This window comes from Haliotis cracherodii, unplaced genomic scaffold (assembly GCF_022045235.1).
Source record: "Haliotis cracherodii isolate W230 unplaced genomic scaffold, xgHalCrac1.p SCAF_1, whole genome shotgun sequence".
NCBI classification, from domain to species: Eukaryota; Metazoa; Mollusca; class Gastropoda; order Lepetellida; family Haliotidae; genus Haliotis; species Haliotis cracherodii.
The window spans coordinates 80,815,294-80,828,357 of record NW_027266264.1 but is presented as its reverse complement, the minus strand read 5'-3'; the positions used below and the strand labels follow the sequence as shown (position 1 = coordinate 80,828,357).

Genomic DNA, 13,064 nt, shown 5'->3' with positions numbered 1-13,064 from the left:
ACCCGTGATGTGAATGAAGTACGCGTTCAACTCAGTGATAATCACTGCCAGGTGAGGTTAGGTGAGGTAGGGTGAGGTGAAATGGGGTTTAACGTCGCGTCCAAAATTATTACGTGCATACACGTGTGTGTGGCTGCGTGTAGTCCGGTAATCAAAGGTTTATATATTCTTCAAAAAAGAAACTTGACACCGACTTTCAAAATGTAATATAATGCGATTGTTTCAAAATAGGACACAGAAACCATAATTGATACACTGTTTGGAGGTCAATGTACACAATGTTCAAAACATTAATCGTGTCACCTAGACAGACACACGTACACAATACAGTTAATGTCACAGGGGTACAGAAAATGTCAGAATCGGTTGTGCCCACCACGTCAATCACCGCTTGACACCGGCGACCCATAGATGCAATCAAGCTGTCAATAACACGCTGTTGGATGTGCTACCATTCATGCTGAAGTGCACCAAGAAGCGCCGGAAGTGTTTGGGTCGGTGGATTCCTTCTGCGAACGCGTCGATCCAACTCGTCCCGCAGATGCTCAATCGGGGACAAATCTGGTGACCCGGCTGGCCACGGTAATGTCTGGATGTTGTTGTGCTGTAAGAAGTCCTGACAAACACGTGTAATATGCGGTCGAGCGTTGTCCTGCTGGAACTGTCCGCCATGAACGTTAACATGAGGAAGAACGTAATGCTGTAGGATCAAGTCTCTGTAACGCACACCTGTCAATGCACCTGCCACATGCGAGAGAGGCGTCCTACCGCCGTGATGAATTCCGGCCCATACCATGACACTCCCGCCGGCAAATAGGACAACCTGCTGCACACATTTGGGGGCGTAACGTTCATCCCGACGTATGTAGATACGTGCGCGCCAATCAGCACGTGTGAGTAGGAAACGGGACTCGTCAGAAAACAGGACATTTCTCCACCTTGCACATGCCCATCTAACCCTCTGTTAGACGGTCCGCCAGATTACGTTGGGTCAATACATGACGTCGAACAGGTCTTTGTGCAAAAAGTCTAGCCTCCCCCAGTCTGTTGCGTACCGTTTGATCTGATATTCGGCGTACCCCAGGGATCTGTGTGGTTGTAGACGTGGCTGTGGTAGTGCGGTCTCAGAGGTGTCGCAGCCGGATGTATCGCTCTTGTGCTTGGGTTGTCACCCTTGGTCTGTCGTCAACTCTATTGGTGTTGTTGTATCGGATCCACAGTGCGGAGATTGTCTTTCTGGATACGCCAAAGTTCTTGGCCACTTCTTGCTGAGTTGCTCCAGCTTGTAATCTCCCAATGGCGTTGTTCCGTTGAGCTGCATTCAGTCTTAGCATTCGGTCACCGCCTCTACTGCCGTTATAAGGACTGTATGAACAGCCGTTGATGTGGATTTTTATACCCATTCAGCAGGGGGACTGCATGCCTAAATGCAGGATCCTGTGCTGCACGTTTTTTACAGGCGGTTGCGTTTGGATGAAGCTGTAACATTGATCCCCAAACGCTACGTTTATGTGCTTTGCATGTGTTTTCGCGAATTATAGACACATCGTCTTTCTGTTTGACTTATATTTGGTTCTCATTTAATGTAATTATTTTAGATATTTGGCAAAAAGTGGTTTTACATCTATGTCAAGTTTCTATTTTTGAAGAGTATATTCAAGAAGGTTCAACAAAATTGACGGAAAAGTTTTTTCAATTCGTTTCAGTTCAGGTCTACTTTCAAGAAAACAAATAGTTTACCAAAGCTTGACTTGGGGAAACACCCAAAATAGGCCAAATGCAAGATGGCCGCCATTAAAACAAACCAAAATCGAAAAAGTAAGAAAACATGGAATCAATCAAAATCTAAACATGAATGATGAGTCTATTTATAATCAACTTATCCGGACTGATGCCGATTTATAGTGCTAGTCCACTTAGATACCATGCCGCAGTTTAAAATGAATACCCCACTCAGACACAGAATACTGACTCCGAACAGACCAGTCCTTGTTTAAGCCCTTTAATGCCGAGCGCCAGACAGGGTAACAACAAGTACCATCTCTTAACGTCTTTTGGTATGACGCTGCCGGGGATCGAATGCAGGACCTGCCGCTCTCCGGGCGGTCGCTCTACTACAAGACCACAAGACCACGCTGGGTTATTAGTCAGTCTTACGCGAGCAGAAGAGGACACAGAGGAACACCGAAACATCAGTCTTTCAGAATGTATTAACTCTTTGATGATAAAAGCCATCATCATGCTGAATTCAGACCAGGGTCATTGACACTTTAAATTACCTCAACTTGTAAATTCGCAGCAAATGTAAAATATTTTTAAACAAGTTTCACAAAGATATACATTTCGTTTTACTTTTGATAGAGAATACGTGGTTAAGGCTGGCTAAACGTAGAATTAATATTAAACTCTTCATAAAATGTAAGTTAAAAGCTAGGACATCCTTATTGCGGTTGGGAAATAGATAAATATTGTGTTGTCAGGTGTAAGAGCCATAGGGAGACAATCCAGATTGTCAAACGGTACACGCAAAGGTACCATTCCTTTTTCAGATGGTGTTCAAACGGAAAAATGGATAAGGAAGACGGTTGATAAGACAACCGAAATGACTACAGAGAGAATCAGGAAGAATCTGTCAAGGATAGATGCAATGGTTAGCCAGTCCTGATATTCGGCAGTGTCGTCTGTTGCCCCCTCCCCTTTATGGAGTTTCAGCAGCTGCTCGAGGCCCGTCAGTATCTCCCGGAAAGCCCCATACTCCCTAGGTAATGTTGACGGTGCTGGTGCATCTGATGTTTCTGCTGTTGGAGTTTTCTGAATACCGACGGTGTTGCCCCCTCTCTCTGCTTCAAGGTCCTCCTGGATATACAACACCCAAACTTCAGAACATGGAATGGTTAAAACTTAAAACATATCTTGATCAAAGGAACTAAACATCCAATACATTTTAAAGCCAAACTATTAATAATTTTCAGTTCTGTAGCTTTGACTTTGATACCAAGGATAAAAAATAAATAAATTGTAGACTTGTTGGTTGAACTCTCGTACATCTGTATGTTTCCTGCGAACGTGTGGCCTCTTCATCAGCAACAGACGACCAAGCCAGTGGATGATGACAGTTCGTGCCAGAGGAGGAACCTTCCAGCCTTGTTTGCTTTTCAGGTGAATTTTCTGAACAATAACAGCGAGGACGCAAGACGTGGTTGCAAGCATGATCACCAACACGAAGTACACGCCTGCAATATAAAATACACGATACCTGTCATTAAGGTGTATAAAATGCCAGAGTCCACCCGCTAATATGAATAATTTGTAACATAAGTGTTGTTTTACGCCGGGGCAACGCTGTTACAACTTTATCACTGCAACCTGAAAGTAATCGTCTGGTCCAGACAAACAAGTGATTGACAGCATAAACAAAAACCCGCATCGTAAGCGGCCAAATACCCAGGCCACATAAGCACTCCTCATTGGTCGGCTATTACGACAAGCAATGGGTTCTTGGGCCCTGACCGACTTAGTGGTCCATTCGTGACCAACTCGTGTTATTCGGGGACAAGCCGAATACTGACTCGTGCCCCTCTCGTGGCCATTTTAGCGACCAGGTTCCGTCTAAGCGCAAAGGGGCATAGCTAAAAGAATTGTCTACTCGTTGAGCAATGATTCACGTATATATCCCCAAAAATATTATAATTTCGGATTCAATTTAAAGCACATCGGGACATGCGGTATTATACAGCATGATTGAACACATATAACTGTATCTTTGGTATATTTTTAGATGCAAGACATATGTAAAATCAAAAATTATTCCCGAGGGTTTCTTTGACCGAAGAACTTGAAGTCAAATGCGGATTTTTGATTTTGTCGTATTTTCGCACATGACAATCATCGATAGGGGGACGAGTCTTTTTGCAGGTTACAGAAAGGGGCGAGTGTTGACGAATGCTAGTGGTCTAGTGGTGGATCTTCAAGTGACATGTCCAGTCACTATTTCTGTACTTACACATAAGTGGCAATGGTTCGGAGTTTGGTGGCAGCGTATCTATGGTGAGGAACAGGAACACTGTCAGGGACAGCAGCAGGGTGACCTGCAGCGCGACCTTCTCCCCTGAAGTTGGCGGGAGGAAGAACCCGAGGATGGACATACTACTGAGGAGAAAACATGGGAAGAACAACGTCAGCATGAAGAACGCCGGTCGTCTTTGTATGGACACACTGTACGTGATAGTGCTGTAGACTAAACCATTGTACAAATATGGCTTCTTCTCTGCATCGATTCCGGTGAGGAACCATTCAGCATTCTCGAGATACGACGTGGTGTCCCCTGTCTGGTCGCTTGTCAAGGTCACCATGTCGTCATCGTGAAGCCACAAGCCAAACTTGAGTGGACATCGCTGTTTGTCAAAGGGGAAGTAGGTGGTGTCGACACCGCAGATGCTGCTGAGGACGGTGGGGAATCTCTGCGTTACTCTGCCTTCATTGGTTACTTTTAGTTTGTGGAACTTCCTTTCCGACAGAGCGACGTTACTGCCAAATGCTGTGCTACAAATAGAATACAGACTTGTGCAATCTGTTCCTTAGCTCATCACTGAGTGAATGTCTTCATAAGGCGCAACAGTACCTAGTGTCTGCTAGGAACTGGGGACGACAAGCATGGGCTACTATAGGGGACCACAAGCATGGGCTACTATAGGGGACGACAAGCATGGGCTAATATGGGGCGACAAGCATGGGCTACTATAGGGAACGACAAGCATGGGCTTCTATAGGGGGCGACAAGCATGGGCTACTATAGACGGCGACAAGAATGGGCTACTATAGGGGACGATAAGCATGGGCTATTATAGGGGGTGACAAGCATGGGCTACTATAGGGGACCACAAGCATGGGCTACTACAGGGGACGACAAGCATGGGGTACTATAGGGGACGACAAACATGGTCTACTATAGGGGACGACTAGCATGGGCTACTATAGGGGACGACAAACATGGGCTACTATAGGGGGCGAGAATCATGGACTACTACAGGGGACGACTAGCATGGGCTACTATAGGGGACGACAAGCATGGGCTACTATAGGGGACGACAAGCAAAGGATACCATAGGGGACGACAAGCATGGGCTACTATAGGGGACAAGCATAGGATACTATAGGAGCGACAAGCATGGGCTACTATAGGGTACGACAAGCATGGGCTACTATAGGGGGCGACAAGCATGGGCTACTATAGGGATGACAAGCATAGGCTACTATAGGGGGCGACAGACATGGGATACTGTAGGGGGCGACAAGCATGGGCTACCATAGGGGTGAGAAGCATGGGGTGCTATAGGGGGCGACAAGCATAGGTTACTATAGGGGACAACACGCATAGGCTACTATAGGGGGACAACAAGCATCGGCTACTATAGTGGATGACAAGCATGGGCTACTATAAGGGGCCATATGCATGGGCTACTATAAGGGGCCATATGCATGGGCTACTATGGGGGCGACAAGCATGGACTACCATAGGGCCGACAAGCATGGGCTACTATAGGGGACGACACGCATTGGCTACTATAGGGGATGGCAAGCAAAGGCTACTATAGGGGGCGACAAGCATGGGCTACTATAGGGGACGACAAGCATTGGTCCTGTGATTACTGTGAATTACTAGGATCAACTCATGTCCTCATGGCTAAATAATTAATAACAGTCAGCCAATACACTTACTCATCGTAAAGGGTGACGTCGGGTGTCCAGATACTGTCCAAAGGTACATAAATGGTGTCAATTCCATCGAAACTTGATGGGTTCCATGTGAGTCTGTGGTCGGTCCAATTCTGCAGAATAAATCATATTGTAACCATTTCATATTCTTGTTAGAATGTTACTTTTTAGTTCCCTGCCACAAGACATGTGTTTTTGGAGGACCCCAACGATGTGCTCCGACACACAACTGACCTTTTCCAACCATATCAACATGTTCGATGAACGATAATTTTTTTCGGTTAAACCTCGGGCAATATTATTTATTTAATATTTGTATTTTCGTGAAAATAAAGATCTTACCATGCGGATCCACAGATTGGTTGTCAGAATCTGCTTTGTCTCGGCCTAGAAATGTAGACAAGGAGTAAGTTGAGTCGTCAGAAGATGACACATCACTAGGTTCATTGTAAAACAACGTCATACGTATTGAAAAGGGTCGGAACCGGTCAATTAAGAAAGAACACCCATCACTGCTCTGCCCCCAAGCCATCCCATTGTCCCGCCCCTGTACCACCCTGCTGTCCATCCGACCCACCATCCCTTCCATTCTGCCATTAACCAACATCATCATCCCACCACTCAACCACCCACTACCCTCGCTAGGATGCCCCATCACCACGCCACCCTCCCACACCACTACACTGCCCCGATACCACCACATCACCACGCCACCCTCCCACCCCACTACACTGCCACCCATCCATCCCACTACACTGCCCCCCTACCACCCCACTACACTGCCACCCATCCATACCACCCCACTACACTGCCACCCTCCCACCCCACTACACTGCCCCCCTACCACCCCACTACACTGCCACCCATCCATACCACCCCACTACACTGCCACCCTACCACCCCACTACACTGCCACCCTCCCACCCCACTACACTGCCACCCTACCACCCCACTACACTGCCACCCTACCACCCCATCATCACGCCACCCTCCCATCCCACTACACTGCCACCCTCCCACCCCACTACACTGCCACCCTACCACCCCACTACACTGCCCCCCTCCCACCCCACTACACTGCCACCCATCCATCCCATCACACTACACTGCCCCCCTACCACCCCACTACACTGCCACCCTCCCACCCCACTACACTGCCACCCATCCATACCACCCCACTACACTGCCACCCTACCACCCCACTACACTGCCACCCTCCCACCCCACTACACTGCCACCCTACCACCCCACTACACTGCCCCCCTACCAACCCATCATCACGCCGACCTCCCACCCCACTACACTGCCACCCAGCCATCCCATCATCACGCCACCCTCCCACCCCACTACAATACCCCCCTACCACCCCATCATCACGCCACCCTCCCACCCCACTACAATCCCCCCTACCACCCCATCATCACGCCGACCTCCCACCCCACTACTCTGCCACCCAGCCATCCCATCATCACGCCACCCTCCCACCCCACTACAATACCCCCCTACCACCCCATCATCACGCAACCCTCCCACCCCACTACAATCCCCCCTACCACCCCACTACACTGCCGACCTCCCACCCCACTACTCTGCCACCCTCCCACCCCACTACACTGCCACCCTCCCACCCCACTACACTGCCCCCTCCCATCCCATCATCACGCCACCCTCCCACCCCACTACAATACCCCCCTACCACCCCATCATCACGCCACCCTCCCACCCCACTACAATACCCCCCTACCACCCCATCATCACGCCGACCTCCCATCCCACTACTCTGCCACCCTCCCACCCCACTACACTGCCACCCTCCCATCCCACTACTCTGCCACCCAGCCATCCCATCATCACGCCACCCTCCCACCCCACTACAATACCCCCCTACCACCCCATCATCACGCCACCCTCCCATCCCACTACAATACCCCCCTACCACCCCATCATCACGCCGACCTCCCACCCCACTACACTGCCACCCTCCCATCCCACTACACTGCCACCCAGCCATCCCATCATCACGCCACCCTTCCACCCCACTACAATACCCCACTACCACCCCATCATCACGCCACCCTCCCACCCCACTACAATACCCCCCTACCACCCCATCATCACGCCGACCTCCCACCCCACTACTCTGCCACCCTCCCACCCCTCTACACTGCCACCCTCCCACCCCAATACTCTGCCACCCAGCCATCCCATCATCACGTCACCCTCCCACCCCACTACACTGCCACCCAGCCACCCTATCATCACGCCGACCTCCCACCCCACTACAATACCCCCTACCACCCCATCACCACGCCACCCTCCCACCCGACTACACTGCCGCCCAGCCACCCCATCATCACGCCGACCTCCCTCCCCACTACACTGCCACCCAGCCATCCCATCAACACGCCACCCTCCCACCCCACTACACTGCCACCCAGCCACCCCATCATCACGCCGACCTCCCACCCCACTACACTGCCCCCTCCCATCCCATCATCACGCCACCCTCCCACCCCACTACTCTGCCACCCAGCCACCCCATCATCACGCCGACTTCCCACCCCACTACAATACCCCCCTACCACCCCATCATCACGCCACCCTCCCACCCCACTACAATACCCCCCTACCACCCCATCATCACGCCGACCTCCCACCCCACTACTCTACCACCCTCCCACCCCACTACACTGCCACCCTCCCACCCCACTACACTGCCACCCAGCCATCCCATCATCACGCCACCCTCCCACCCCACTACAATACCCCCCTACCACCCCATCATCACGCCGACCTCCCATCCCACTACTCTGCCACCCTCCCACCCCACTACACTGCCACCCTCCCATCCCACTACTCTGCCACCCAGCCATCCCATCATCACGCCACCCTCCCACCCCACTACAATACCCCCCTACCACCCCATCATCACGCCACCCTCCCACCCCACTACAATACCCCCCTACCACCCCATCACCACGCCACCCTCCCACCCGACTACACTGCCCCCTACCACCCCATCATCACGCCACCCTCCCACCCCACTACTCTGCCACCCAGCCACCCCATCATAACGCCGACCTCCCACCCCACTACACTGCCACCCAGCCATTCCATCATCACGCTGACCTCCCACCCCATCACATTGCCACCCAGCCACCCCATCATCACGCCACCCTCCCACCCAACTACACTGCCACCCAGCCACCCCATCATGATGTCGACCTCCCACCCCACTACACTGCCACCCAGCCATCCCATCATCACGCCGACCTCCCACCCCACTAAAATACCCCCCTACCACAACTTCGCCCTAAGGCTGCAAGCCAAATATCCCGCTATCCTGCCACCATGCCACCCTGCGATGACACTATGCACAGCATTGATCCATTACAAAACATTGCTCCGACTTTCATAATGTTTCTTCATAAAGCATTCACAAGAAGGCGTCAGCTTACCAGATCTACAACTTGTCTGATCGCCAGATCCAGCGTCACGTACACACTCTGGTTGTCCTCAGTTCGGGGATGGACTTCCTTCTGGTAGGATCCAAGTAGTGTGTCCACCATGCCACCTGCACAGAACAACTGACATAATCACCATGTTGTCATCGTAAGTTGTGTATTCTAGAATGTTATCTGTCAAGAAAGACGAGTGATTAGGAGGCTAACCTTTTTATATCTTAACTGAAATCTACAAAAGCAAGTGAGGTCTACATCTATTATTATATATCTCTCCTCTGCTCAACCTGATTAGAAGTCTATAAACTTCCTGTACTGCGGTTAACCAGACCCTACATTTGTAAACGTGTGACAATTTATAACCGGAATTCAGGTCAAGTATCTTGTTACTGTATGTATTACAGCACATTTGAAACTTCCCTATTCCGATGATATTATTCAAGAATTCAAAATTCAGCCTAAACTAACAATTGTTGCAAACAGGAAGAAAGTAAAGTGCGTCACACCATTGATGGATCTGCCCATCGACCCCCAAACTCATAGTAAACTTCACTCACTGTTCTTGTTTCGATGTGTCTTAATAAAACATACCACTAATTCGGGATAAGATGCCCCGTATCTAGTGCTTGTCGTCCCCAATGTCTCATGCTAACCGTCCCCAGTACTCATGCTTGTCCCCAGTACCCCATGCCAACCGTCCCCAATATCCATGATTGTCCCCAGTCCCCCATGCTAACCGTCCCCAATACCCATGCTTGTCCCCAGTACCTCATGCTAACCGTACCCAATATCCATGATTGTCCCCAGTACCCCATGCTAACCGTCCCCAATATCCATGATTGTCCCCACTTCCCCATGCTAACCGTCCCCAATATCCATGATTGTCCCCACTTCCCCATGCTAACCGTCCCCAATATCCATGATTGTCCCCAGTACCCCATGCTAACCGTCCCCAATATCCATGATTGTCCCCACTTCCCCATGCTAACCGTCCCCAATATCCATGATTGTCCCCAGTACCCCAAGCTAACAGTCCCCAATATCCATGATTGTCCCCACTTCCCCATGCTAACCGTCCCCAATACCCATGATTTTCCCCACTACTCCATGCTAACCGTCCCCAATACCCATGATTGTCCCCACTTCCCCATGCTAACCGTCCCCAATACCCATGCTTGTCCCCACTTCCCCATGCTAACCGTCCCCAATACCCATGATTTTCCCCACTACTCCATGTCGTTTCCAGTAGCCATGCTTGTTCGCCGTTTATAGCTAATTATTGTTTGTGAAATATGCACAAATGGAAATGCATCGACTATACATTGATTTATAACATGACAATTAGGCAGGTATCATTCGTAGATTAAAAACGTCACGTCCGTATGGATACTCGTATGTCTGTCCCTAGAAACAAAAGCCCATACATAAAGGAATCAACACCATTCAAGAAAATGCCTCGCACGAATGCCAAGACATTAACCGTTATACCCCCAATCAACGTACCCGTGCTTGTGTCGGTTCGGGAGACAAGGACCAGAAGGACGCTGAGGGGGTAGGCCAGCAGAGACAGCATCGCGGTTGATGAAGCTTTCTTTGGTGTCAGCTATTGCTCTGTCTTGCACAAGGACGTAATTCTTATTGTATGTAATCGGATGGGCAGATGGACTGCTATTGGTTGCACACATGCGCATGACGGTCAAAAGGGCAGTGTTTCTGGTGGAGTGGCGCATCTCTATTAAAGGCATCGTATAATTAGTGTTTCTGTGATCCGTTCATTGATACACTACATTGATGATACGTAAGTCAATACCTTGTCACAACCTCTGTTGAAAAGATCAGTTATTAGTTGACATTTATTCTGGTATTTATTTTGAGTTTATTTAAATAATTGTTTCAACAATTAGTTCTTTGTGTGCAGCCTAATATCAGGCGCTTATATTCGTACACACACAAGATCTAAAAATATTGAAGAATATGAGAGTCCAGTAAGATGCTTTCCTTGTGTATCTGGTTGGGTCTGAGGCTAGCGCGTGTAGGGTCAGTACATGCTTAACAGGTTGCCGAGCAGAAACACGAGTGAAGGTAAAAATGGAGTTTAATGTCGCGTCCAAGATTATTATTGCACTTATATTAGCGAGATACCATGCCGCAGTTTAACATGAATACCCTACTCAGACACAGTATACTGACTCCGAGCCGACCAGTCCTTGTTTAACACCCTTAATGCGGAGCCGAGCGCCAGACAGGGTAAGAACAAGTACCATCTTCTAGTGACGAGTCCGGGGATCAGAAACACAAAGTGTGATGGTTCTGGTCATAGCCATTTACAGGTTCAAGACGGCATCAGTGAGAGGCATGGGGTATTCTAGGGAGGGTTTAAGGTCATATACATACAGTAAGACAGCATGTGAGAGCAAGGGCTATTGTCATGAAGACTATTGAATGGATAGATTCAATACTCGGTTTGGGATGAAGAATTAATGTGTGCTACATATTACTTGTCTTTGATGAATGAATGCCATTCACAAATCATAAAGACCCCAGTTACGTTATGGAGAAATTATGAGATTCTGTTGATTCTACTTCCGGGATCAAAAGGTTCAAGTGATTATTCCGACTTAATCATGCATCATGCGACTTTAATGACACTGATCAAAGTAAAACATTCAACAGTTAAATCTTTATGATGACGTCACGCTATTGTCACGCTAAAAGCTTTTCCCTCGCTCGCTATTTTACAATTTCAACCAAAACCTCGGAGGCGTGTTTTATCGTATAAATAGTTCACCAAAATTATTTCCTTATGGAATATATAAATTCTAATAGTAACTGTAAGCGAAATATGGCCGCGGATATAATTTCGGTCGTCGGTTTCAATGACTCTTTGTCTGTAAAATACAATATTTGCCTCCATGGCGGGAGTGACACTGGTCCCGAGAGGCCTTACAATAGGACGGAATGTTACAGAAAATATTTGCATGTGACGCATCTTCTATAAAGACCCACAAAGTTGTGTCGTTATCTCCTCAAGCTGTTTATGTTCCTCTGTTTCATTAAGAAAGGCTAGCCATTTGATGGTACGGTAGCTCACCCTGCGTGATGTGTGTTCATCACTTCAGCTAAGATTCAACCCAAAATATCCGACTCGTGGAAAATACGTGGAAAATACGCAAACAATGCGATTGCGCAGATAAAAGACAAATATTATTTTTCATATCTATTATAAAGTAAAAGAAAGTCACCATATGGTTACAAACAATGGTCTGACATGAAAATCGCCAGCACACAAAGACAAAGAGATGCCCTTGTATAGGCAGAACGTGAGGAAGTACATGGCACAACGATACTTGAAGTCTCACGGCATCACAGACACGTTATAGGATTTCCTTCCTTTCATATCCGAGCACTTGCATCAAAGAACGGGGAAATCCGGTTCGTTTAGTTTTGGAAAATAAACATTTTAACAGAATATAGATTATTATTATGTACAGATTAAAATAAAAAAAAGCTAAGAAGGCTTGGGTGATCCTGGCACAGTCAGGCTGGTTAAGCTCATCGTCAGCTCAGGACCCTTGACCCGCTACACGCAGCCCAGGCAGCGAATGGGACTTCACCCAGGAAGTGCTGCCTCGTCAAACCCACCTGGAACTTTTCGGAGAATGTGAAGACTCCCCAACACTGCAGCCTTCGGCATTACCCCGGTTGTCAGAAGGGCTATATACCTGGTAGCAAACCCGGGTACTCTCCCAATGACAGTCAACTTGGGATTCAAGCGTGACATTTCGAAAGCGAGGTCCGCATATTTGCCATGTTCGTCCTGAATCTTGTCATTCACATTTGTGTCAAAGGGGACAGAATATCAATAATATAAATGATTTCGTTGGATTT

At 48.6% G+C, this 13,064-nt stretch overlaps 1 protein-coding gene across 1 annotated transcript; it reads right to left on the bottom strand.

The window, feature by feature from the left end:
- Nucleotides 1-2,285: 2,285 nt before the first annotated feature.
- On the bottom strand, nucleotides 2,286-10,749 carry LOC139457956 (acetylcholine receptor subunit alpha-like). Its single transcript, XM_071239298.1, has 7 exons — nucleotides 10,680-10,749; nucleotides 9,174-9,289; nucleotides 6,058-6,102; nucleotides 5,719-5,828; nucleotides 4,004-4,542; nucleotides 3,046-3,233; nucleotides 2,286-2,856 (listed from the first exon to the last, which is right to left on the bottom strand). Exons 1-7 carry the CDS (start codon nucleotides 10,747-10,749, stop codon nucleotides 2,557-2,559), a joined length of 1,368 nt encoding a protein of 455 aa, XP_071095399.1. The 3' UTR covers nucleotides 2,286-2,556.
- Nucleotides 10,750-13,064: the final 2,315 nt, after the last annotated feature.